Source organism: Antechinus flavipes, chromosome 4 (genome assembly GCF_016432865.1).
Source record: "Antechinus flavipes isolate AdamAnt ecotype Samford, QLD, Australia chromosome 4, AdamAnt_v2, whole genome shotgun sequence".
NCBI classification, from domain to species: domain Eukaryota; kingdom Metazoa; phylum Chordata; class Mammalia; order Dasyuromorphia; family Dasyuridae; genus Antechinus; species Antechinus flavipes.
The window spans coordinates 196074498-196095791 of record NC_067401.1 but is presented as its reverse complement, the minus strand read 5'-3'; the positions used below and the strand labels follow the sequence as shown (position 1 = coordinate 196095791).

Genomic DNA, 21294 nt, shown 5'->3' with positions numbered 1-21294 from the left:
CTGAAACCCAATCTCAAAGCGTAATTTTAATAACAACACCTATTTCAAAGTAATGGTGTGAAGATCAAGCAAAATATAATACACACATGCACATATACACATATGTAAACATATACAAGTGCATGTGTGTTTGTATCATGTATACACATGCATGCAAATTATACATCCATACCCACACGTGTGTGTTTGTGCACATATGTATATATACACACATAAATGTATGCACACTAGGTATATACATATACATGTGTGTGCTTATGTGTATATTATCTTGATCTTTATACTAGACCTTTGAGACAGATACTTTTATTATTTAATATTGTTTAAGACCAAATCTTCTTATGTCATCCAGGCTGGAAGGGCAGCAGCCACTCATGGGAAGTGATCTCACTGCTGATGGGCATATGTACATATACATACACACATATACATATATACACATATATGTATCATTCATATATGTATGTATCACAGTGGATAGAATACTGGACTTGGAGTCAGGAAGATATTCATCTTCCCGAGTTCAAATCCAGCCTCAGACATTTACCAATTGTGTGACCCTATTTGCCTCAGTTTCCTAATCTGTCAAATGTGCTGGAGAAGGAAATGGCAAATTACCCTTCTGTCTCTGCCAAGAAAACTCCAAATGAGATCAAGGAGAATCAGCTAAACAACAATAATATGTATTTTAAATATTATTGTTTGTGATCTTTGTAAACTTTAAAGTGATATAAAGATATTAGCTATTTTAAGCAGGCCTTTCTTTTCCTAGGGCTCTCTTGGACCCTTTTCCTCCTTCTGGGCTCATATGCGCCCCTGAGCGGGTCCTGTGTTTATTTATGCCTTTGCCGCTGGGATATCAGGTTTCATTAGTTACTAGGCATCCCATCACTAAACAATCCATTCATTATTAGCCTCACAACCTGCCCCTTGTTTCATTTCTCTGGACCTTCCGAATTGTACCCTCCCTGCATGGCTCCACTTTTCCCAGGCCTCACAGCTACTGGGGCCCTCTCTCGCTCCAGAACAAAGGACTTCAGAGCTGGAAGAGCCCTTTAGAAGCCATTTAGTTCAGCCCTTTTGGCCAGAAGGCCCCTATTTAGTGTAAATATGTTACAGGGGAGGAGTAACCCATTAAGTCATTATTACCAACGGAGCATGTTGGTGTGACCTTGAGTAGGGCATAGAATGACTCTCAGAATTGGAAATAATCTCAGAGGCCGTCCAGTCCAACCTGAACCTGAATAGAAATTCTGTCTAAAACAGCCTTAATAAGTGGTCATCCAGCCTCTGCCTGAAGACCCCCAGTAACGAGGTCTTTTTTGTTATTGTATTGTTCAGTCATTTCAGTCATGTCCAACTGAGTTTTCTTGGCAGAGATGCTGGAGTGGTTTGCCATTTCCTTCTCCAGCTCATTTTACAGATGAGGAAACTGAGGCAAAGTCCCACAGCTAGTAAGTGTCTGGGGCCAGTTTGAACTCAGTCTTCCTGACTGCAGGCCCACCGCTCTAGCATAGGGTGCCATCTAGCTGCCCTCTGTTTTTCTTTAGTATACCTCTAATTGTTAGTGATTTAAAATCTTCTTTGGCATCTAAAGCCATTCCTAACCTGGCCCGCTCCCACCTTTCTAGTTTTCTTATACTTCGCCTCCCGCTTGTCCCATTTAGTCCATGATCCAGGGTCCCCTTGCTACTCTTCCCATATTTTCACCCCTGACTGTACATTTGTGCCTTACTCCACACCTAGAATACTTCCCACCCCTCATCTCCAACACCTAACTTCCCTAGCTTCCTTTAAGGCAACTTCCTGCAAAAAGGTCCTTCTTGTCCTTCTTCTTCCTCTCCCAATCCCTTCCCTTCCCTGAGATTACCTTCCGTGGATAACGTCTGCATCTTCTCTCTCTACAGTTATTTGCATATTGTCTCCTCCGTTAGAATGTAATTTTCCTGAGGATAGAGACTGGTTTTGCCCTTCCTAGTACCTAGCACTTGATCCTGACCCTCATTTGCCTCTGTAAAACTGCACGGGTTATAAAATGAGGTCCTTCCCAACTCCATCAGTCTTAGTTTTCCGAATGAGGGCAATGAGGATCAGAGCGGTGGAACATCCAGAGTCACTCTGCCAGTCAGTATCAGAGGCAGGGATGGGAGCCAGGTTCCCATGGGGCATCCACTCCACCCTCCTGCCTCTAAACTCCTGGGCTCCTTCACCATCCTTCCCCATTACTGGCGAAGGAGCATCCTCACTCACAGCCTTCTCAAGCCTAAAATTAGCTTCAAGCTTGATCCTTCTGAATGGAGTCAGTAGCTATTTATTCGAGTGGAGTCAAGCATTTTCGAGGCTCTGTAGGTAAAAAGAAGGGATATTCCCTACCCTCAAAGAGTTTACGATCCAGTTGACATAATAGCCCATAGCACACTTGAAATAACTAGAGAATAAATACAAGGTGCATAATGATCTATACAAGTCCTGGGCACATACAGGAAGTTCTGCCTTTTCAGAACAGTAGGCCTTATGGGCCAGAATGGGGCTTCAAATTGGAGGTAGGACCTAATCAGAATGGGGAGGGGGCAAATATACAGGAGAGGGGAGAATCCCCATGGTATGTAGGGGGAGAGACTGATGGGCAGGAGACATTTTTTTTAATATGTCCTGAGGATAGAACCAAAGGGAATAATAAATCTTTCATAGTGGAATGGGTATCCTTTTGTTTTTGTTTTGTAATCCCCATCCAGCAATAGAGCTGGAAGTAAAAGTAGGTGCTTGATAAATGTTTGTCCAATTAAGTTGCATTGTCTGGGAAAGAGCACAGGAAACTTCACCCTGAGCCCTACCCTGCTCATGGGGGTGCTGGTGGACCCCAGGGGAGAACATGCTCCCAGGGGGGAGCGGCTGTCAGATCAGCCCAGACCAACCTGACTCCCCCTTTTCTGGTAGGCAACCCTTCCCAGTCCACTTCTCTACACTACATGAGCCCATACCAGCTGAACGCCTATGCCCTGGCGCTCACGGCCGTGGGTGAGATCATCCAGGACTACGACAGTGACAAGATGTTCCCAGCCCTGGGCTTTGGGGCCAAGCTCCCTCCCGATGGCAGAGTTTCCCATGAATTCCCACTGGTACGTCTCTCCTCTGAGGTCCGCCTGGAAAGGGGGAGAAAAGGGAGCGGGAGAGGGAAGGACACAGAGGAGGGAGAGGGAGGAAGGAGGAGGGAGAGAGGGAGAAGAGACAGAGAGACAGAGAAAAAGGGAGAGACAGAAAAGAATAAGGTCTAGGACAGGGGCAGGGAACAAGCCGGGTGGGGGAGGAGTTGGGGTCCAGGAGGAGGGTTGGAATGGGAGAGAGGGAGGAGTGCATTTTTAACAGATGAAGGCTGCCCCAGCCTGGAGGTCCCTAGGACTTCTGGGTGACCCTAAGGTCTACCAGACTAGTGTGTTCTCTGAATTGCCCCCTATCTGCAACCCTTGTTCACTTATACTTCCGAGTCTCTCTGAAGCCGGCTCTACGACCCATCCCAGCTCTGAGATGGGTCAGGAATGGAAGGAGCAGAAATTTGGTTGAATCCTCCCCACACACACACACCCCCACACACAACCTGGAAAAAAGGCTGTAAAAACTTAAGAGATGTCTAGGAAGGTCCTTAGTTGATCCTGAGGGGGAGAACAGGTAACAAGGGTTAGAAAGAAGATAAAATAGCTGGAGATGGGAGAAGAAAATATGGCATGAAAAATCATTTGGGCCCATGAACCATCATGCCCAGAATGGCAGAGGAGTAAAGTTCCATTCAAAGTTGTTTTTTTTTTCTGTATCCCAGTGCTTAGTACATAGGGGATCTTTAGTAAACTTGTGTTGGATCAGATTGGATTAGCCGAGCCCATGAAGATGACCCCATGATGGTACCTCCTTCCTCAGCTATTAGAAACTAAAACTGGACACTTTAAGAGGCTTGGGGGCAGGGAAATGAGTTCAACTTCATGGAAGTCCTCCTGAATGGGGGAAATATCCAGAACACTGTCTCAGGGTCTTCACCTTTTGAGCTATCTGATATATTCTTCTCCTACATTTCTGCAACATGTGGCAAGATTTGAACTCAGTTACACTAAGCCAGGATAAACAGAGTCCTTTGAAACTTCTGCAGGACCACCATGCCCAGCTATTGCTTAGCATTTTTATATACTACTCTTTTCTACTCATCCCCTTCCTTCCCACCAAGAGATCATAATGGCCCATGTACTAGGGAGTCAGGCACCCCTTCTGTGGTGTTGCCCCCAATTTGTAACATTTCTCAGTGCCCTCCCCTTAAAACCTCTTCACTCCTGCTTTGCAAGGGTCCTTCTGATTTTGAGTTCAGGTTGGGCTAGTTCTAAATTAAAGTTTTCTTTTTTATTGTTATTGCGTGCTTTTGTTTCTGCATTACTTTCATTTCTGAATGCATCTCTGTCCCCTTCTCTCCTCATCATATAATAATAATAATACTAAAAAACCACAAGCAAGCAATTCAGCAATGAAGTCTTGTACATGTAATGTCCCACACCCATGGTTCCTCAGTTACACAAATAAGGGTGTGTGAGTACATTTTCTCATCTTTGGGACCAATCTCATTACTACACAGGACTAAATTTCAAGGGGTTGTGTTTTGGCTGTTTTTTTTTTTTCATTTGTTGTTTTGGTTTGGGATTTTTTCATTGTTGTTGTTAAGTTTAGGTTTTGTCTTTTGCTTATTTGCTTTGCATTTACATTATATAATTATTGTGTATGTTGTTTTCCTAGTTCTACTTATTTCAATCTTCATCCCTTCCCATATTCCTCTGAATTCATCCTCCTTCCTAAAGCATGATAATATTCCATTATATTCATTTTCCACCACTTGTTTTGACAATCCTTAATTAACGAACATCTCTTTGTTTCCAGTTTTTTTACTACCCCCCCAAAGAACAAATTATGAATATTTGGGCCAAATAAAACCTTTCTTTCTGTCTTTGACTTCCTTACATATTTATACATCAATGAGTCTAAATGTTTAGGCACTTTTTAAAAAGCGTGATTCCAAATTACTTTCGAGTCATTCTGGAATATTTTCATTTCATCCTCTGGACCAGGATGCAGATTGTTCTTCCCATCCTCCTTCTCCCTGAAATAGAACTATTCTTGTCCCCTTTTTGGCCGCCTCAAGCTTTGCTCCCTCCCTCCCTCCCTGCCCTTGGGCGCCTTGCCCTTTTACCTCCTATCCCTCCTCCCATCTCCTCCCTTTGCTCCCTCCTTTCCCCTTCTGGGAGCCCGCTGATCCTCTGCTCCTAGAATGGCAATCCAGATAACCCCTCTTGCTGTGGCATTGATGGTATCCTTGAGGCCTATCACCGAAGCCTTCGCACTGTGCAGCTCTATGGCCCCACCAACTTTGCCCCAGTGGTCACTCATGTGGCCAGGTGAGTCCCTTTTCCTATCCCTTTAGGAGAGACCCTTCCTCCCTTCATCCCCTTCTCAAAGAGACCAATACAGCTCGGAAGAGACTTTCCTTCCTAATACCTTTAGGAGAACCTCAAAAACCTGGCAACGCCCTTAGGATCACCCCCCAAACAGGCACCAATGTCTTCCTCCAATCTCCTCACACATACAGAGTTCCTCTTCCTGGGTGGGGGAGAAAGGGAAGGGGATTGTGTACAGAGGCCATCCTATCCCCTCCTCAAACCTGCTCAGGCCCAGGTATTAGCGCTCTGCCACCAAACACCTAACCATCCCCATCCCCACCCCAAAACCCCGCAAAGGCATGCAGCAACTGTACAGGATGGCTCGCAGTATTCCGTGCTGCTGATCATCACAGATGGGGTCATCTCAGACATGGCGCAGACCAAGGAAGCCATCGTCAATGTGAGTCGGAGGGGACAGATTCTTGGGTGGAGGAAGTGTCATGAGAGAGGTTTTGGACCTTTTTTTGGTCTCCTTGTCTTGAAATCTCATCCTGCATGTGTGTATAGAGTTGTAGGGAGAACCTGGGAGGGGGCCTGTGGTTCTTTCCCTATTTGACTTTGGACCACATAAATTCAAATTATTAAAGGGCCTGAACTGATGAAAGAAAGGAAAACTCAGCAAGGGCATAGAGGATATGGAGAGGGGTTGAAGGAGAGGGATAGCAGCTCTAGTTTCTCTCCCTGCCCCAACTAAAATTTAGAGGACTCTCATTGCTAACTCAGCAGGATCAGGTTTTTGCTAATTAATGCCATTTGGTGAAAAAGGAAGAGGGGAGGAGCCTATCCTGGGTGGGCTCCTGCTAATCCTGGGTATCAGTTTTTAGACCAATCTCCACTCTCCCTGTCTCTCTCCCTGTTTCTGATCCTCTGTCTGTCTTTTTGTCTTTCTTTTTTCTCTTACCTTGCTTCTTCCTTTTTTTCCTCTTCTCTTTTTCTTATTATCCCTTTCACTCTCTTTCTCTTTGTCTGGATCCTTTTGCTGTTCCTTCTGGTTTTTCCCCTCTCTTTTTGTCTCTTCTATCTCTTGGTGTGTTCTGTTTCCCCTCTGGCTTCCCATTCTGGCACTCTTTGCCCAACAGGCTGCCAAACTCCCCATGTCCATTATCATCGTGGGCGTTGGCCAGGCTGAGTTTGATGGTAAGACCCAGTTGCTTTCTTTCCTTTTCTTTCTTCCTTTCCTGTCATTCTATACTTCCTTAGAGGCTCCACGGTACCCATGGGGCATGTTCCAACTGTTTCTCCCCATAAGAGAGAAGAGAGAATGTGTGTGAGAGAGAAAACAGATAGAGACAGAGAGAGATAGAGACACAGTGAGACACACAGAGATAGAGATATAGAGACAGAGAGAGATAGAGACACAGTGAGACACACAGAGATAGAGATATAGAGACAGAGAGAGATAGAGACACAGTGAGACACACAGAGATAGAGATATAGAGACAGAGAGAGATAGAGATACAGTGAGACACACAGAGATAGAGATATAGAGATAGAGACACAGTGAGACACACAGAGATAGAGATATAGACAGAGACAGAGACAGATGGATAGACAGAGAGAGACAGAGACAGTGACAGAGAGACAGAGAGATACACAGAGATACAGAGAGAAAGAAGGAGAGAAAGGGATAGACAGAGAGAGAAACAGAGATAGACACAGAGAGAGACACACAGAGGCCAAGGCAGAGACAGACAGATAGACAAAGGGGAGGAGAGAAGGAGAAAGAGGGAGAGAGTTAGAGGGAGAGGGGAAGACACACAGAAAGAGAAATAGAGAAAAGAAAGAAGAGAAATTGAGAGAAAGAGAGATCCAGAGAGAGGAGAAGAAAGAGTGAGAGAGAAGAGAGAGGGATAAACAAAAGTAAAAAAAAGAGAGAAAAGGGAGAGGAGAGGGGAAGAGAGAGAAGAAATTGAGAAAGAAGAGAAGAAGGAGAAGGGAGAAAGGAGAGGATATATGTAAAAGTCAGAGAGAGGAGAAAAGAATATGTGTCTGAGGGACGGAGAAGAGAGACCATATGGGAGGAAGAGAAAGCTTATAAAAGAGAGCTTTGTGAGAGAAATAAAAAGAAAAAGAAAACTGAGAGAAACTGTGGAGAAGTATGTGTAAGAGGAGAACTTGTGAAGGTGGGAGGACAGAAAGAAGAATGTGTATGGGAGGAAATAGAAGTAAGTATGTATGTGAGAAGAAAAAAGTGAGTGTGAGGGAGAGTGTGTATTATATATATACATATACATATGTATATATATATATACACTCATATGTAAATGTATATGTGTATATGCATGTGTGTGTGTGGCTGGCTGACTGTCATTAGTGGCAGGTGAATGCACAGAGTGATTATTTGTAAAAGCGAGCGCGCGCGCGCGCACACACACACACACACACACACACACACACGGCTTTTACCCACTGGGCATGCGAAGCTCTCACAAGCATCCTTTAGCTGCCTTGCCTCACCACCCAGCCTTACAGTTCCCCAAAGCCCACTCCCCTCACTCGACTTTGAGAACCTGGAGGAGGAAGAGAGAGGTGGCCGTGTGCTATCAAGGAAAGACCTCTGAGTGGGAAATCTAGAAACTGGATCTCATTTCACTTTTGCCTTTCACCATGAGACCCCTGGCCTAGTCAGTTCCCTTCACTTGATTTCCTTTCCCTTCCTTGTAAGATGAGAGACTAAATTCCTCCTCCCATTCTCAAAAGTTCTGTCAGGAAAAGCAGGTCCTGGCGGACTGGCTTTAAGTAGTGGCCCTGTGAGAGGCTGTGTGTCTGTTGTTCAGTGACCAACCTGTTTAAGGACAGAAAGACCGGCTCACCCAAATGGCTTCCAAGTGACCAATCTCTCAGTTATAGCAACCCTCAAAACTCTCAACTAAGTTGTAAGGAGATGGGGATTTGTGTCAGTGGTGAGAGTACTCATCCTGGCCAAACCACAACTCCTTGTGATTACGCTCCATGTGAAAGAAAAATCAAGGGTGAGATGGGATTAGGGTCTCCCAACATTTTCCCTCTCTATCTCTTGACTTTCAGTAGAATTTCTTGTTCTTCAATATAAAAGGAAATGAAGTCCAGAGTTTACTATACATATACAGAAAATAAATAACTAAAATAAAAAGAGTATTTTATGAAGAAAACTTTATTCAGTACAGAGGAACTTTTGTCACTAGCACTAGTATTTTGAAATATTTCCACAGGAAAATAGAACTATTTACCAAATATTCCCAAGACCCTCTTTATAAGCTCTCTACAGCCTGAAGGTATGTGTACCTGAGACTGGGTACCTCCAGACAAGATGGAATTCAGGGACACATCCAAAACTAACATTCTCTGAATCTGTGGTTGGGAGTGCCCATATGGGGATTCAGGGGGAGTCCCTCCAGGCAAAACCCCTCCTGTGGTCAGGCAGACTCACACCCGATTAACTCTTGGTGATCTTCCCTGCCTGTTAAGCCATGGTTGAGCTGGATGGCGACGACATTCGGATCTCCTCCCGCGGGAAGTTAGCAGAGCGGGACATTGTCCAGGTAACCGCCCAAAGGCCCTGTGTCCTTGAGTTTTCCAGCCGGCCCATCTCTAGTCTCCCAGATGGAGATGGTTCCCTTCCTTCTGCGTGGCGGCTTCCCTGGGGAGGGCAAAGGAACGGGGAGGTCATTGATAATCATGGGAGATCAAGAGAAGGCAAAAGGGTTGATAAGCCATCATTCCACACTGAAGCGGGTCAAATCTATATAAATGGAGCTCCCTTACAAGTGCCCGCGGGGCGGAGATGGAGACGGGCCGAGGTTGGTGATACAGGTGACAGGGAATTGTCCACCTGGGGGGGGGGGTGATTGGAACGCAAGAGTGGGTCGGTCTCGGACTCGAAGAAGAGGAAAAGCAGCCCTAAGCCCGAGTGCTGGGGAACAATAGGTGTTAAGGGAGACCGAAGGGATAGCCGGAAAGGCAGGGAGAAAGTGGTGGCCCGCAGGCAAAATAAGGGAAGAGACTTTGTTGGCGGGATCGGAATCAGTGGAGAAAACAGAACCAAGTCCTTAGAGAAGGAGTCCTTGCCAGGGTCCTTCAGAACTACGATTCTATACCAATGTTCCTTTCAGAAGTTATGATGTACTTTGAACAGGAGGTTACCAAAAACTTCATTCAAAAGAGCTGTGATAGCCATATGAACTAAAACCCCCAACCTTTCCAGGAGTTGCAGTCATACTAAATTCCGACCCCATGGGAGGTCCCGCGCCCTTAGGAGAGCGTCCGCAAAGCCAGTCCGTGCCGGTTCCCCTGGCCGGGGGTAGGCTCGGGGCAATCTGATTGGACGGAGGACGCCGTGAGCAGCTGAGTCTGACCCCCTTTTTCTCCTTCTCCAGTTTGTGCCGTTCCGGGACTACGTGGACCGAACCGGGAATCATGTGCTGAGCATGGCCCGCCTGGCCAGGGACGTGCTGGCTGAGATCCCCGACCAGCTGGTATCCTACATGAAAGCGCAGGGCATCCGCCCCCGCCCCCCGCCGGGCCCTCCGGCCCACCCCCCCTCCGGGTCCCCCCCGCACACTCCCCCGCCTCCCCCATGCACACCCACATCTAAGGCCGGGCCCTGGCAGGTGGGAAGGAGGTGGACTCCCTGGGGCGCGCACACGCGCACACACACACACACACACACTCACTCACACACTCACACTCACACACACTGAGGTTCAAACTCCATTTGCTACCGCTGCGATCTTTGGCAAGTCACTCACCCTCGGGGGGAGGGGCAAGGAGCCACTCTTTTCTCATTTGTGAAAGGAGACTGGGCCAGCTCACCTCCAAGGCCCTTTCCCTCTGCGCCCGCGGATCCACGGTGGCCCGAGGGGGTGGAGAGTGAGGAATGAGCCTGAGACCCCCTAGGTAGAACCCGCCCCGTGCCTCTGACTGCCCGGGCCCCCCACCCAGAGCCCCGGCTCTTCCTCTGTTTCCCTCCCCCTACCCTCTCCCCCACACATCTGGACCTCCTGAGGAGTGAGGCAGTGACCAGAAGGGGCAGGGCTGCAGAGAAGAATGGGGATGGGACGGTGTCCAGTCAGGAGCTGGAGTGGGGCTTGGCGCCCCAAAGCAGCCCCCGGGGGCTGGGTCCCTCCGGAATCCCTGAGCTCCCGGCCTCCGTCCCCTGGCCAAACGAGGTGTGGCGATTTGAGGGCAGACCTCCGCTCTCAAGGACAGAAGGCATGGGCCTTTCCCTTCCCCCACAAAGGATTTCCCAGGAACTCCAGAGCCCAGGGCTGCTCCTGCTGGAGCTGAGCCAATCAGATGGGGAGCTTCTGCCAGCCCTCACCCCCACCCCCACCTGCCAGCTTACCTCCTGACCCAGTTCCTGAGGGGGACCGGGGGAGGGAGGGGCTCTGAAACCTTTCCACTCTTCCTCTCTCTGCCTTAGTTCCTGGCCAGTCAGCTTCGGGAAGGTGTTTAAGGATCTGCCAGGGGAAAAATGGAAAGGAGGGAGGGGGCTGTGGGGCAACCACAAAGCCAGCCTTCTGACAGAAGTTAGATGCAAACTAGAGGGGGTCGTCAAGCACGGCTTCCCATCTCCCCTGGTAACCTGGCCCCTTTCCTTGCCAACCACATACCTGTCCTCCTCTCCCATTTCCTTTGCTAAGTTATTGCCCCACAATGGCTTATGATATGGGGGTATTTGCAGGATGTTGGAGGGTCACTGAAGACCTCTAAACTAGACCCAAAGAAATGACCCTTAATAGTGGGATTTCATACCCTGGAAAGAAAAGAAATTTGGGTAATAGATGCAGCAAAATTTGTGCCTCCCTCTTCCATGACCCTGAAAATCCATGTCCCCAGTATCCAGAACAAGTTTTCCCTCACTGGAGTAATGTCTTGTCATAGTCCGTGCCAGATAGGGACCCCTTTGAGTATGAGGTACCCCAGCTCATCCAGTTCTAATTCCTATCATGGGAGAAGCGGGCCCCACAGCCCCAGAAGCAGCTTTCTAGTGGGGGGGCTATCTCTGGCCCAACCTGGGAAGCTGCTCTCTCTGGGGGACAGGTGAACAGGTGACATTAAGAAGCTGCCCCCATGCCCACCCTTGACCTCCAAGTAGGTAGTCAGTGATGCATGCCAGTCCATCCTGCTGCATGGGGCTGCCTGTGCCCACTGAACACAGCCTCCCTGGTCCCCATTTGAGACACTCCCTTGTCTGCCCGCCTCCCAAGTAATACATCTGTGCCCAGAGTGCAGGGCTCCCTGCCTGGGAGCCTGCCTAGGCTCAGTCCAGCTTTGTTGTTCTTTGTTCTGTGCATGATGGTCATATTTATAACCCGTGTTGTCCGTTGTTGGAGTCTTTGGTGGGAACTGCTGTGTATTGATACTGCCTTAAAATGAAATAAATTGGGTCCTTTTACTAAAAGCAGCACTTGTCATTTTTCTTCTGTTCTGTGGGAATCTCTCTGAGGCCTGCAGCCAACGTGGGATTCAGTCCTAGCCAGGTGGTAGAGTTGAAGGGGAGGAATAATCCCATCACAGCAACTTGGACAGAGCCAAGGGGTCAGTCGTTGAACATCAGAGCTAGGAGACCTTAAAGATCACCTGGGATGTCAACCTGAAATGGAGAAAAGGCTACTAAAGCAGACCCAAGGATCTCTGCAGGCGCCACTTTTACTGACTTTGAAAACCACATAGTCACATTATTTCTGTTCTTCTCTTATATTTTATTCATTTTGTTAAATATTTCCCAGTGACATTTTGAACTCATTTAAGTGGCACTCCAGATTGCTGCCCCTCACTGGGGTCTTTAAAGCTCTCATTTTTTTTTAAAGAAGTAGACAACATAACCACGTCATCCCTCATACTTAAGAATCTTCAGTGGCTCCCTATTACCTCTGAGACAAAATTCCAGTTTCTCTATTTGGCATTTAAAGGCTTTGCCCATCTGGGTCAGGCCTTCATTTTGAGACGTTATACATTCCTTCCCAACATGAATTCTACGTCTCAGCCAAACAGCCAAACTGCTTCTTCACACATTTCGTTTTCCCATTTCTAGGCCTTTGCCTGATGCTTTCCTCCCCTGGTCTCTTAAAATCCCTTTAATTATTTCAGCCCTATCTGACTCTTCATGAGTCCATTTAGGTTTTCTTGGCAAAGACACTGGAGTGGTTTGCCATTTCCTTCTCCAGCCCATTTTATAGATGATGAAATTGAGGTACATAGGGTGAAATGACTTGCCCAGAGTCTCACAGTTAGTAAGTGCTTGAGGTTAGATTTGAACTCAGGAGGATGAGACTTCCTGACTCCAGGCCTGGCACTCTGCGCACTATGGCGCCACCTAGCTGCCTCCTTTATCACATGTGGCAGTGGTTCTCAAAGGATGGTCTAGAGAATCCTGGGGAGCTCTGAAACCCTTTTAGAGGGTGTACAAATTCAAAAATAGCTTTTATTTCCAATATGGTAAATGTCTATAAATATAACCCAGATAAACAAAAACGCTTTGGAGAGATCCTCAATAATTTTTAATAGGCTAAAGATACTGAAAACAAAAGTTTGAGAACCACTGACCTGTAGCTTCCTTTAAAACTCACCTCTTACAAGAGACCTTCCTTCCAGCTGCTAGTACCTATTTATTTCATATATATTTGTATATATGTCTATGTGAACCTGTTATTTCTCCCCCTAGAAAGAAAGCATCTTGAGCATAAGGATTATATCAATCTAGCCTGGTATAAAGCAGGCACTAAATAATGGCTTGGTTTAAAAAATTAAATTAATTTATTTAATGAACAAAATTTATTTTCTCTCTCCCCTACCCTCCTCTTAAGAGAAAAAGAAAACCTTAGTAATAAGTATAGTCAAGCAAACAAATTTCTATATTGGCCATCTGAAAAACGTCTCTCTCATTCTGTGGAATGCTCATAGATGGATTCATATGTCACTTCTGGAAGGGGGCGATAACATGCTTCGTCATTAGCTCTCTAAGATAGTTCAAATCCAGCCTCAGGCACTTCCTAGCTGGGTGATGGTGGGCAAGCCATTAAACCTGTTTGCCTCAGTTTCCTTAGCTGTAAAATAGGGATAATAATAGCACCTACCATTCAGTAACAAATGAAATAATATGTGTGCAGCACTTAGCATAGGTACTTGATACTAAATAAATGCTTATGATTATGATTATTGTTGTTGTTTGGCTGTGACTGGGAGAGATGGATCAGATGACCTCCAAAGTCACTTTTCAATTTTGTGAGCTTACAAAGTTAGTGATTTATTGTAGTGGGGGGAAAGCAACTGATTTGGAGTCAGAAGCTACTTCCTACTCTGCTCCTGACCACCAGCGTGACCTTTGGAAATTCTCCCTGCAGCCCCAAGATGAGCTTCAGCTTCCTCATCTGTAAAATGAGGAAATTGATTCCTATGGGTTGATTATTAACATTCCATGCAGCTGTAAATCCTATAACTTGTGTTAATGCTAATAAAAGAGTCAGTGACAAAGCCGGTACCGGCACGGGGGTCTCCCGTCTCCCCATCTTGCCTTCCTTCAGGTATCCAAAGTTCTGTCTTTGCATGGTCCACTGCCTTCTTATTATCCTCATTTTAAAGATTAAATGAGATTTGTATGAAACCCCCATTTTACAGATGAAATTAGGTCACAACGTATCTGAACCATGACCGACATCAAGGAAAGAGAGAAGGGAAGGCTGCTTGCTGGCAGGGCCAGTGTGTTGAGTGGTTAGAGCACAGGGCTAATGAAGGCAGGGCCCCACCGCCCGTGGGGGGCCGGTCAGGTTGGCTCTGTTCCCAGGCCACTGGCAGCAAGCAGCCCCACCCCCCAGGCAGCTGTCTCACAAATGTGTCCAGCAGGTCACAGGGGCCCCACTTGGGAATGTAACTGGTTCGGGGCAGACCCATCTACCCCCAAAGCGGGAGAAACAGCTCTGGGTGTACGCCATGATGACAGGAGACAGGGACGCTTTCTTAGTCCCATTCCTTTCCTTCCCTGATTTGAGGGGAGCTTCTTGAAAAAGCTGGGGTTCCTTGAAGACAGGAGGGAGAACTTTAGGGTAATAAGGAGTGGGATAAAGTGGGGGAGGAGGGAAAATATCTTGAAATATCAGTTAAAACCCCATCCGGGTCTGCTGTATGAATGTCACCTTGGGCTGACTTTTCACTCCTCCGTGTTGGGTATTCAGTTTTTTCATGTGAAAAATGAAACGATTGGATAAGATGACTTCTCTAAGGACTTCTCCAATTCCAGATCCTGTAAGGTCAGGCAGAAAGGCGGGAGAGGAAGAAAGAAGGAAGCAGAGAAGGAGAAAGGGGAAGAGGGGGAGAAGGCAGGCTGGGGGTTGGGGAAGGAAGAATCAGGACCTACATTCCTCCCCTGACGCGCCCCATTATATGGAAGGGACGCTTGGAGACTTGCCATTGAGTCACCTAGAAGATGGATGGGTCTGTGTGTGTGTATGTCTGTGTGATCCAAACACCATCCTAGCTAACAAATAAGTGAATATTTACTTAGTATCTCCTAAATGGTGTCAAATTCAAAAGTGACAGACCCTGCCCTCAGGAAGCTTACATTCTCCCGGAGGGGCATCTGTCCCAGGGTAAATAAACACAGGATATCAATAAAGAGATAGGCAACTAAACATTTTATTTTTCAGTTGTGGTTGACTCTTCATGACCCCTTTCGAAGTTTTCTTAACAAATATACTGCAGTGGTTGCTGTTTACTTCTCCAGTTCATTTTACAAATGAGGAAACTGAGGCAAGCAAGGTTAAGGGACTTGCCCAGGGTCACACAGCTAATATATTCTTAAGATCAAATTTGAACTCAGATTTTCTTGACTCTGGGCACAGTGCTTTATCCATTACACCATCCAGCTGTCTAAGGGTCAAATAAGTAGTAATGGTCAAAGGTCAGATTTGCAGTAGGTGCTTAATAAATGCACATTGTCACCTAAACAGGAAGTGGTTGAGTGGAAATTTGAATTCTCCTTCTCTTGATTTTAGAAACCAGTAATACTCTATCCACCAGGAGCACAAGCCAGGGCAGTCTAGAATATACTCAAGGATATTATAATGGGATTTTTCCTCCACATAATTCTGGTAAAGACAACTCCTCTCACTAATTCCTTTGCCCTTGTTTATACATCCCTAAAGTGAGGGGGCAAAGGAGGGAGGAAGATCGCCTTAAATGAGACTTCTAGGGAGTCCCTGACAGTCAGACAGGAATCAGAAACAGAGAGAGAGAGGGAGAGTGGATCCCACGTGGGAATACTTGGCTGCCCTGTGCTGCCTCTTTTCTCCACTTCCACTCTTACCCCGTCCAGATTCCCAATAGCCTGCCTGCTTTCAGCATTTCTCTGGGAATCTATAACATAACTAGATGACACTCCACACCCCACTGATCTGGTCATATATCTTTCTGTTCAAAACCCTTCAATATTTTTCTCTTCTTCAGCGGCTAAAGTCTAGAATCCATAGCTGACATTCAAGGTCCTCTGTAAGAAAATGAAAACTGATTAGGAGAGAATAGGAAGGAATGGATTGGAAGCCAGCATAATAGTTTGGAATGGAACAGAGCTCTTTAAACTGTAGTCAATCTAGGGCCACTTCTTTTTTGCCTAATTATATAAATTGATGAAAAGTGAAGAGAGCAGAACTGGAAGAACACTGTACATAGTAATGGCAATATTGCAACTAGAAAAGACTTGCCTACTCTGATTAACACAATGATCCAAGACAATTTCAAAGGACTCATGATGAAAAATGCTATCCACTTCCAGAGAGAAAACTGATGAATTGCAGATTGAAGCCTATTTTTTCTACTTTATTTTTCTTGGTTCTATGTTTTTTTTTTTATTTTGCAATATTGCTAATATGGAAATGTTTTACACGGATTCACGTGTATTATCAATACATATTGCTTGCCATATCAAAGGGAAGGAGGGTGAAAATTTGGAACTCAAAAAAAATTTTAATGAATGTTAATTGTTTTACATGTAATTGGGGAATGTTTAATCACACATATATATGTGTACATATATATACATGTGTATATTTTAATGTATATGCTTGTGTACATTATGCAAAGCATGTGCACATGTGTGTTTTGTATGAATATGCATATTATGTATTCACATATACATGCATTTATATAGATAGATAGATCTTGCCTAGAGACCTCAGAAATAAAGCCCAAATACCTTAGCTGGATTTTACAGCTAAGGGAATGAGATGACATGCTGTGATCTAGAGCATCATTTACAGATCGCTCCTTGACTCTGGCACCCTTTGCCTACTCCTATTTCACCCCACAACCACAAAGCTAAGAAAAGGGAAAGCAGAGAAGGGGAAAAGATAATATCTGAAATTAATTGTTCAAGAGAAGTTGTTCAAATGATGATTTTATTTGTGTTCATTTGTTGAGGGGAGCGGATAGAGAGTTGACAAAAGAATTAAGACCTGGGGTGAGTTCTGCTTCTAATACATGCTGGTGGTATGAACCTGAATACCGGTCACTTGGTGACAAGTCACTCAGTGCCCCCAGACAAATCTCTAAGATTATATAAATTGAAGAATAGATGCTAACTGCATTGATGAAGGAGTTTTCATATTGGGAATCCCATGCAATGATGAGATATCATAGGTCAAGTTAACTACCAAAGAACAGAAGAAAGAAGAAAGTGTCAGGAACCTTATAAGGCCGAGCCATGGAAGGAGAAGAAATAAGATTTTTTTCTGCTTCTGGATGTCATCAACCCTTGTTCTATTTAATTCTATCAGACGATTATCCTTAGTCTTTCATTCTTCTTTCCTTTAACCCCCTTAGTATCTATTTACTCCCATAGCCTTTTACCCTCTCCCTGGGCCCATGTCCCCACTCTGGCTCCCACTTCTCAGACATGCTTCAGTCTTCAACCTTACCTTCATCCATCAGTGTCTTTCCAAAAGATCCTTCATCTTCTATCCTATTTCCTTGATTTGGGTATCTACTATATATTAAAAAGCAACACAAAAGAAAAATCCTTTCCTAGGACTCAGGATACATAGGTTCTGTCTTGTTTCCACTACTAAATTGTTGTATGTCATTGGACAAATCATTGTCCTTTTGCCTGACCTCAGCTGCCTAATCTGTACATTAAAGGATTTGGATTAGATGATCATAAGTGTCCTGACTCCAGTCCAGTGATAACATGATACTCTGACCCAAAAAGTCCCTTTCAGCTCTGTCTGTGGTTCCTGTGAGTATATTTTAAAATTTTATCTATTTTTAAAATTTATGGAATAGAACAAACATTTCTGGAACATACTACAACAAAAAAGATGATCGTAACATGAAACTTCAAGTCCACTATATACAATTTGCTATTTCTTTTAAATATACAACAAAATTATCATATATTTCCTTTTTCTCTTCCTTTTTTTTTCTTCTCACCACATTCCAGAGATGGTTACCATTAAACACAAAGAGATGTATATGTATAAAATTATTCTATACATACTTCCATTTATCAATTCTTTCTCTGAATACAGATAGTATCTTCCTTTATATATTCATTTTAGCTATTTTGGGTACTATAATAGTCAAAATGACATTCACTCAAAGTCATTTCTAAAATAATATAATAATAAAATAAATAATGTTACAGTATACAATGTTCTCTTGGTTCTTTTCATTTTGTTCTTCATTATTTTATGAAAGTCTTTCCACGGTTTTCTGAGATCATTGAGCTCATCATTTTTAATGTCTCCTTTTAAATTTGTGGAATAAAACAAGCATTTCCATAGCACAGAACAATATGAAAATGATCATACATAAATCTGCAAATCTATTATACACAACTTGCTAGTCCAATTCAAACATACAACAAAATTATCACATAAATTTCGTTTTTTTTTCTTCTCTCTCTCCTCCCTAGAGAAGGCTATTAGACACAAATAGGCAAATATATGTATATGTGTGTGTGTGTGTGTATATGTATATATATATATATATATACATATATATATAAATGTAAAATTATTCTACAAGTAGTTCTATTTATTATTTCTTTCTCTGGATATAGATAGTACCATTCTTCATATGTCCTTTATATTGTTTTTTCCCCATAATGGCATACAATAAAAAGATGATTACGCACAGAACCGTAAATCTCCTATGTACAACTTGGATATTCCTTTCAAACATATAACAAAATTATCATGTAAATTTTTTCCTCCCTCCTCCTGCCATAGATATGACTATCATTAGACAGAAATAGGTATATCTCTATCTAGAGATAGAGATAGTTATACATATATATATATATAGAGAGAGAGAGACAGATATATATATATATATATATATAGAGAGAGAGAGAGAGAGAGAGAGAGAAGAGAGAGAGAGAGAGAGAGAGAGAGAGAGAGAGAGAGAGAGAGAAAGAGAGAGAGAGAGAGGAAGAGGAGAAAGAAAGAGAGAGAGAGAGAGAAGAAGAGGGAGAAAGAGAGAAAGAGAGAGAGGAAGAGGGAGAGTGAAAGAGAGAGAGAGATGTGCATATGCATGTATGTAAAATTATGCTGTATATACTTGTATTTATCAGTTCTTTCTCTGGATATAAATAGTCTTTTTCTTTATACATCCTTTATAGTTAAGTTGGATATATATATAATAGTCAAAACTACTTTTTCATTCGCTTAAAACAATGTTGCTATTACTGTATACAATATTTTCTTGGTTATGCTCATTTCATTCTTCATTATTTCATGCAAGTCTTTCCATGTTTTTATAATATCATTAAGTTTCTAATTTCTAATAGCAGAGTAGTATTGCATCACAATCATATACCACAGCTTGTTCTGTTATTCTCCAAATGATGGACATACCTGTTATTTCTCATTCTTTGCTATCACAAAAAGAGCTGCTACAAATATTTTGAACACATAGATTCTTTTCCTTTTTCTCTAATCATCTTTGGAAATAGACCTAGAAGGTCTAAGGATAAAGGTCAAAGAACAAAGCAGTTTAATAATTCTTTGGGCATAATTCCAGATTGCTCTCCAAAATAGCTGGATCAGTGCACAATTTCACCATTTCAATTTTTCCATATCCCCTCTAATATTTGTCATTTTTGTTCAATCATTTTAGTTAATTGATAGGTATAAAATGATATCTCAAAGTAGTTTTAATTTTCATTTCTTTAATCAATAAGGATTTAGAGCTTTTTCAATATGATTTTAAATTGTTTTGGTTTCTTCATTGGAAGAATGCTTATGTCCTTTGACCACTTATCAATTGGGGAATGACTTCTAGGTTTCTATGAGTTTATGATTCTAAACCTCTCCGCTCTCCATCTTGCCGGCTCAGTCAGGCAGGAATCCCCCATAGATTCCCTGGGGCTCGCCCCCTCCCCCCTTCGTCTCCCTCTGCAGCACCCCTTCATGTCTCAGGATTGCCCTTTCCTGGGTGGAGCCGCAGAAAAGGTCCTTGATCCCTGCCTGGAACTGTCTTGAGAGGCAGAAGCAGAGAATCGGGCTGACGGCACAGTTGGAATAGGCCAGGATGGTGCAGAGGCTGGTAGCCACAAAGACTGTGTGGGTGTCGGGCAGGTGTCCCGCCGCAGCCACGTAGCCCAGCACGGAACAGGGCCCCCACATGAGGACAAAGACCACCAGGACCACCAGGATGAGGCCCGTGGCTTCCCGATGCTGCCGGACATCCAGGGGGACCTGGGGCCACTCCCCACTCCACAAGAGCCAGCCCAGGTGAGTGAAACTCAGCACCAGCATCAGGGCGAAAGGCAGGAAGGCCAGGGCCCCGAGGAGGGTGAAATAGCAGTTGGTCTGGGCGGGGGCCAGGAGCATCAGGCAGGAGCGGAGGAGAGCGGCCTTCCCCTCATCCTTCCCCTCTTCCACCACTCTCTGGTATAGCCAGTTGGGCAGAGACACAGAGAAACCCAGGATCCACATGGTCAAGCAGAGCGACAGCCGGGCTCCCCTGCCGGCCGGCAAGGCCACGGCGGGGAAGGCCACGGCGGCGTGGCGAAGGAGAGCCGTGGTCACCATGCTGTAGAAGGTGCAGAACATGGTGCCCATGTTGAAGCTCTGGCTGGTGGTGCAGACAAAGGGGCCCAGCCACCAGTCCTCCCGGAGGAAGGTCAGCAGCAAAACGGGCACCACATACGCCAGGAAGACCAGGTCTGACAGGGTGATGTTCACCATGAGGCTGTTGGTCAGAGCCAGGAGTGGGCCGGGGGCTTGGCCCCTCGAGCCCGAGCCTCTGCCCAGGATCACCAGCATCAGTCCGTTGGCCAGCAGCCCTACCAGCAAGATGAGACCACAGAGGGTGGCAAAGACGGGGCGAAGCCGAGACTCGGGAAGGCCTTGGAGATCATCAGCCAAGGTGCCATTGAGCTTGGGCGTCAACTCCATCCTTCTCCTTCTGGTTCAAAACATTAGGAGATTGTCCTAAAGTCAGTGAGCAGAAGTCCAAAGAATCATAGGATTTAGAGCAGACCTCTTAATCTGACATCCCCATTTTATAGATGAGGAAAGGGAGAGAAATGATTATTCAAAGTCACAGAACTTGTTTTTGTCAGAATTGAGACCATTACCCAGGTCCCTGGCTTCCAGGTCCTTCTGCTCCTCCACAATACTCCTTCCCTAACCCGACGGAACAGCTCCCTCCTTAAATGTCATACACACTCAGATCTCTGAGGCTGTACTGGATTAACCCTAGTGATAGGCAGCCAGGTGGTGCTGGGAATAGAATGCTAGACCTAGAGTCAGGAAGACCTGAATTTGAATTTGATCTCAGGTACTTCCTATGTGACCCTGAATAAATAATTCACTTTCCTCATCTGTAAAATGGGCATAATAGCAGCACT

General features: G+C 44.8%; 2 protein-coding genes across 2 annotated transcripts in view; one reads left to right on the top strand and one right to left on the bottom strand.

Moving 5' to 3' along the window:
• The window catches only part of CPNE5 (copine 5), a 202490-nt gene extending 192368 nt beyond the window's left edge, over positions 1-10122 (top strand). The window contains 7 exon segments of the mRNA XM_051996747.1: positions 2938-3119; positions 5299-5426; positions 5766-5868; positions 6548-6605; positions 8916-8989; positions 9824-10013; positions 10016-10122. Of these exon segments, the coding sequence (XP_051852707.1) occupies positions 2938-3119; positions 5299-5426; positions 5766-5868; positions 6548-6605; positions 8916-8989; positions 9824-10013; positions 10016-10041 (761 nt within the window). The 3' untranslated portion in view covers positions 10042-10122.
• A 9649-nt stretch (positions 10123-19771) lies between these two features.
• LOC127561435 (galanin receptor 2a-like) lies at positions 19772-20839 on the bottom strand. Its single transcript, XM_051996679.1, has one exon. The coding sequence runs from the start codon at positions 20837-20839 to the stop codon at positions 19772-19774; it is 1068 nt and encodes a 355-aa protein (XP_051852639.1).
• Between the last annotated feature and the right edge of the window lie 455 nt (positions 20840-21294).

Bases quoted from the DNA above. Each gene is read 5' to 3' on its own strand.
- LOC127561435 (XM_051996679.1), bottom strand. From the start codon at position 20,839: ATGGAGTTGACGCCCAAGCTCAATGGCACCTTGGCTGATGATCTCCAA.